At 42.2% G+C, this 5,931-nt stretch overlaps 1 protein-coding gene across 1 annotated transcript; it reads left to right on the top strand.

The window, feature by feature from the left end:
- Positions 1-2,097: 2,097 nt before the first annotated feature.
- On the top strand, positions 2,098-5,724 carry LOC126719790 (uncharacterized). The gene is made up of 4 exons (XM_050422307.1): positions 2,098-3,053; positions 3,187-3,612; positions 3,660-4,863; positions 5,041-5,724. Exons 1-4 carry the CDS (start codon positions 2,098-2,100, stop codon positions 5,722-5,724), a joined length of 3,270 nt encoding a protein of 1,089 aa, XP_050278264.1.
- Positions 5,725-5,931: the final 207 nt, after the last annotated feature.

Here is a 5,931-nt window from a genome sequence, read left to right as displayed (position 1 = left end):
TTTTGACATTAAGATAATAGCAATATTAAAACCAAAATTTTATTGCTCAAGGTACCAAAAGTGACAAATTTCAAATTACAAGACAAATTCCAAAAAATAAAAATAAATAATGAAAGTACCAATAAAATGATATACAAACCAAGATAAAAGTATGATAATCTTCAAATACATAAATTTTTTTAGATCCTAACCTCTCTGGATGTATGGCAAAGAAAAAAACATACAATTGAATTATATATGTGCTCAATGCCCTTTTATTTTTCAATATTGAAATGTTTTGTTGTTATCTTTTTTCATAAGATGCATAATCTATTCTAAAATATGTTTACTCTTCGGATAATATGTCAACTGACATAATATGACTAATAATTCAAACTCATAATAATAAACTTTGACATGTGAACAATTTATGTTCAGTAGGCTATCACAACAACCAGGTTTCTCTGTCTCTAAGAAAGGGGTTCTCCTCTTCGCTTAGACAGTAGAATTGCTGTACCTTCTTGTAAGGTTTTTTTCTCCCCTTGCGTGACAGTGTCACATATAGGGCTTGTGGGTCTTTTCTCCGAGGATTGGGAAATAGCTACCTCCTCACCTTTTTACTTCTTTCTTAAGACGATTCTTTTTTCTTTTTCTTTATTATTTTGTCAATGGAAGATCTCGCAAGGCAGTGGAATTGCCTCTCTCTGTCCGAAAAGGAGGGGGGAGGTGATGTATGTTTCAAAAAAGATAGATGCTCAAAGGAATGTATAATAGCAGCCCAGTTTTTCACCAAATGGGCGTTGAGTATGGAGGCTGTGGCAAGGACTTTCAAGCCACTTTGCAGGGCAGATAATGGTTTCACGGTGAGTAATGAAGGGTCCCACAAAGTTTTATTCATATTTGAAGACAAGGAAGATGTGGATCGGATCCTCTCCAGTGAACCTTGGAGTTTCGATAAATACTTGGTGATCCTAGAGAGATATGAGAGACAAACCCCTCTGGAAGACCTGAAGTTCGACAAAGCATCCTTCTGGGTTCAGGTGCATAATATTCCAATTGGTTATAGGAACAAATCTGTCGCTGAAGAGATCTGTGAAGCAATAGGTCAGGTTGATCAATCAAATAGCACTTCAGACAGCGAGGGAGGCAATTACATCAGAGTACGAGTAACACTAGACGTGTACCAGCCACTTTGCCGAGGAAGAATTGTCACCTTCGAGGATGGTGGAAAAATATGGGTGAATTTCAGGTATGAACGTTTACCTAATATTTGTTATTGGTGTGGCTGTTTTGACCATAATGACAGGGACTGCGACATCTGGATTCAAAGCAAAGGCACACTGAGGATGGAAGACCGACAATTTGGTTCATGGATAAAAGCTGAGCAGTCAGGTCCGCCAAAGAAAAAAGCGGTCCGGGTTTCAGGGCACTACGAGGATAGGACTGAGAACTTGTCTACACGAAGGCAGAGGGAGATGAAATCCGGTCCAGCAGTGGCAAGAACGATCCCAAAGTCAAACCAACCTGTCCAGACGAATAAGGAAACATCTGATACGGGGCAGGATTCTGTGGATCCCAAAAATATGAACTCCCATAATCACGCCCCTGCATCAGAAAATTCTGTTCCAGTTGTCCAAGAGTACGGAAATCAAGGCAGGGATTTAGACGAGGAAATAAGGGAGATTGACACAGAGCTGGGATTTTATGAGGAACCCCAAAACTCGGGATACACCGAGATTGCAGTGCCGTTGCATGTAAGCCCCCAATCTTTCAATATGGAAAAATTAAAGAATGTGCTGGCACCCAATCAAGCTCTGCCAGAGACCCCATTACGTGATGAGCTAAGCCATAGGTCCCATGCAAACCCACCACATGACGTGAACAACTACAGCCACGCACCCCAAAATTTTGAAAGTCCATCCCAGCCAAAATGGAAACGCCTGATCCGTGAGTCTTATGGTAAGGCTTTTATCTCAGAAATCAGATTGGGTCGAAATGTCCAATTGATATGGTCATTGATATAAGTGAGTCACCATGCAAAAAGCTCGGAGTCTCACACGAAGACGAAGGAAACTACTTGACAATGGCGGAGGCTGGTTCCCAGCCCTGCCAAGCGCCATGAGTTGCATCGCTTGGAATTGCAGGGGGCTTGGGAACCACCTAGCAGTTCAAGAACTCGCAGAGGTAGTGACTGCAAAAGCTCCCGTTGTCGTGTTCCTAGCCAAAACACTGGCAGACGAAGCTAGGCTTGATTACGTGAAAGACCGGATTCGTTTTGACAAAAAATTTGTTGTTCAACGGGTCCACAGAGGGGGAGGTTTAGTCCTTTATTGGAAGAATGACTTGTTGGTTGATGTAGTCTCCTCTTCCTTGAACCATATAGATGCAATCATAAATAAAGATACAGAGGCAGCATGGCATTTTACAGGGTTCTACGGCGAGCCGGAAACACATAAACGGCATGAATCCTGGGACTTACTTCACAGCTTACACCACCAAAACTCACTGCCCTGGCTGTGTGCCGAGGACTTCAACGAGATCCTTAAGCAAAGTAAGAAGCTTGGAGGACGGACAAGACCACCGGGACAAATGCAACTCTTCCATGACATATTGGATGAGTGTGGACTTATTGACATTGGTTTCAAGGGCTCTCCTTTTACATGGAGCAAAATTTACAACAATGGAGCTTCAATTTGGGAGAGGTTAGACAGAGCAGTGGTTTCTTATGAATGGTTTTCAAAGTATCCAGGCACCCAGACTCACCATGTGGACAGTACAACTTCAGACCACAAGATTCTTTGGATTGAACGGTCAGACTTGGATTGTGCACCGAGGAAGAGGTTGTTTAGATTTGAGGAAATGTGGTTAGGGGATAAGTGGTGCGGTGAGACGGTGGAAGGTGTTTGGGATATCAGCTATGAAGAGGCAGGAAATACTAGGGTGATTAGAAAGGTTGAAAATTGTGGAAAGGCTCTAACTAAGTGGAGCAAGGATTGTTTCGGCAATATTAAAAAAAAAATTAGAAAAAAAAAGGAGAGAGTTGACACGGTTAGAAACAAGGGTTCTCCAGGGAGGTAATTCGGGCAAATTGGTTGAGCTAAAAAAAGAGATAAATTCTCTTATGGATAAGGAAGAGCGTATGTGCCGAAAAAGGTCGCGTACTTTGTACCTTAAAGATAGTGACCGTAATACCCGTTTTTTCCACAGTCGGGCAACTCAAAGAAGGCGCAAGAACCTCATCACTGGGATCAAAAATCAGTCTAATAACTGGTGCACAAAACCAGAAGAAGTTTCGGACATGTTCATGACATATTTTCAACAGCTATTCTCGTCCTCCAATCCAGAAATTACAGAGGCAGATTTGGACTCCATACCGCGGATTGTCACAGCTGAAATGAATGAGAATTTGATTGAAAACTTTCAGGCATGGGAAGTTGAGTTGGCTTTGAAGCAAATGGCACCACTTAAAGCACCGGGACCGGATGGAATGCCGCCATTATTTTATCAGAACTTTTGGGAATTGGTAAGAGGTGATGTAATTCATGATGTGCTTAGCTTTTTAAATTCAGGTTCCATACCAAACTCTCTAAATCATACATTCATCACTTTGATTCCAAAGAAAAAAAATCCAGAGTATGTAACGTGCTTTATAAGATTTTTTCCAAAGTTCTTGCTAACAGGTTAAAGAGAGTTCTCCCCAATATTATCTCAGAGCATCAAAGTGCTTTTCTTAAAGGGCGCTTAATCACAGATAATATCCTAGTTGCTTTTGAAACACTGCATTATATGAAAAATCACAGCTCTAGAAATTCGGGCCTCATGGCTCTCAAACTTGATATGAGCAAGGCTTATGACCGAGTTGAGTGGTCTTTCTTGAAAGTGGTAATGTCTCAGATGGGGTTTCAGGATCGGTGGATAGGCCTAGTCATGGAGTGTATCACTACAGTCACCTATTCCATCTTGGTGAATGGGGAACCTAGTGGAGAAATTAAACCAAGCCGGGGTATCTGCCAAGGTGATCCATTGTCACCCTACTTATTCTTGCTATGCTCAGAGGGCCTACACCGAATGATTCAAAAAGCAACGGAGAAAGGTGATATTCAGGGTGTATCTATTTGCCGTAACGGTCCTAAACTAACACACCTATTTTTTGCAGACGATAGTCTTTTGTTTTGCAAGGCTAATATTCATGAATATGAAAAGGTGATGGATATTCTTTCATCTTATGAAAAGGTATCGGGGCAGAAATTAAATAGAGATAAAACATCTCTCTTTTTTAGCAAGTCTACCCCAAATGCAGTGCAAAGACAGATTATGGAAGCTCTTGGAGTTAGTGAGTTGAAGCAATACGAAGATTACTTGGGCTTGCCGGCTATGGTAGGGAGGAACAAAAGAGCAAGTTTTGATCAATTGAAGCAAAAAGTCTGGAAGAGATTACAAGGTTGGGAGGGTAAGCTCTTGTCACAAGCGGGTAGGGAAGTACTCATCAAATCAGTTATCCAAGTAATACCCACTTACACGATGAGTTGTTTTAAACTCCCTAGCACTTTGTGTCATGAGATCGAGACCCTAATAAGGAAGTTTTGGTGGGGGCAAAGGGAAGATAGAAGGAAGATACATTGGGTTAGATGGGAAGACATGTGCCAACACAAAGATCAAGGGGGAATGGGATTTAAAGATTTGACAATGTTTAATGAGGCAATGCTTGCTAAGTTAGCTTGGAGACTCCTTCATGATGATAATTCCTTGTTCTACAAAGTTTTCAAGGCTAGATTTTTTCCTAGAAGTTCCATCCTAGAAGCAAAAGATTCTTCCTCGGCTTCTTACGCATGGAAAAGTATTCTTAAAGGAAGGGACGTCATTCGAAAAGGAGCTCTTTGGAGAGTGGGAGACGGGAAGCAGATAAAGATATGGGGGGACAATTGATTGCCACTTCAACCTTCAACCAAAATAACAACACCGGTTCTTTTTGGACAAGAGAACTCAAATGTGGAGGTGCTAATTAATCCAGTGACCAAGAGATGGAGGGATGAGGTTATTGATCATGTTTTCAATGCACAGGAAGCAGAAGCAATTAAAAGTATCCCCTTGAGCTCCACAAACCAAACGGATGTACTGGTTTGGCCGTTTACGCCTTCCGGCAACTACTCAGTCAAATTGGGATACCGGTTTTTATTTGAGAACTTTGTACAACCCCAAAGAATAGATCATGATTCAGCTTTTTGGAAGAAACTGTGGGGTTTGGAGGTGCCAAGCAAGATCAAAAATTTTCTGTGGAGAGCTAGCAGAGAAGCATTGCTAGTGAAAGCGAATTTATGCCGTAGACGGATCACTCCAAAGGGCCAATGCGAAATTTGCAGAACAGGGGATGAAGATTGCTCTCACTCTATTTTCTTTTGCTCTGATGTGCAGGTAATGTGGAATGCAGCTCCTCAGTGGCGGTGGCTCTCCAAGATGACAGGACGAAGCATCAAAGATATCCTCAAACGAGCTTTTGAAGAAGAGCTGGACGTAGCTCTGTTGGCTTATACGAGCTGGGCTGTGTGGAATAGGCGAAATCAAATTCGGCTCAAGGAAACGGCGTGCCCACTTGATCAGATTCATGCCATGTCAAAAGATAGGAAGCACGAGTTTCAACTTCTGCACCAAACGGTCGGGACATTACAACACAGGAACCATGTTAGATGGAAGCCACCAGATCAAGGGACGTACAAAGTTAACTATGATGGGGCCATTTCTGTCTAGCAAGTAAGGGCTGGTACTAGCATGGCGATCAGAAATGAAGATGGAGCTGTAATGGCATCGATGTTGCAACAACTACCACTTCCAACAACAGTGGCCATGGTCGAAGCCTTAGCTGCGAGGAAAGCCGTTGAATTTGCGCTGGAACTTGGTCTAACTAAAGTGATAATGGAGGGCGATTCAGAAGTAATTTGCAGGGAACTCCAAGAT

This window comes from Quercus robur, chromosome 3 (assembly GCF_932294415.1).
Source record: "Quercus robur chromosome 3, dhQueRobu3.1, whole genome shotgun sequence".
Taxonomy (NCBI): Eukaryota; Viridiplantae; Streptophyta; class Magnoliopsida; order Fagales; family Fagaceae; genus Quercus; species Quercus robur.
Note: the sequence above shows the minus strand (reverse complement) of the source record. Positions and strands in the feature narration are given on the sequence as shown.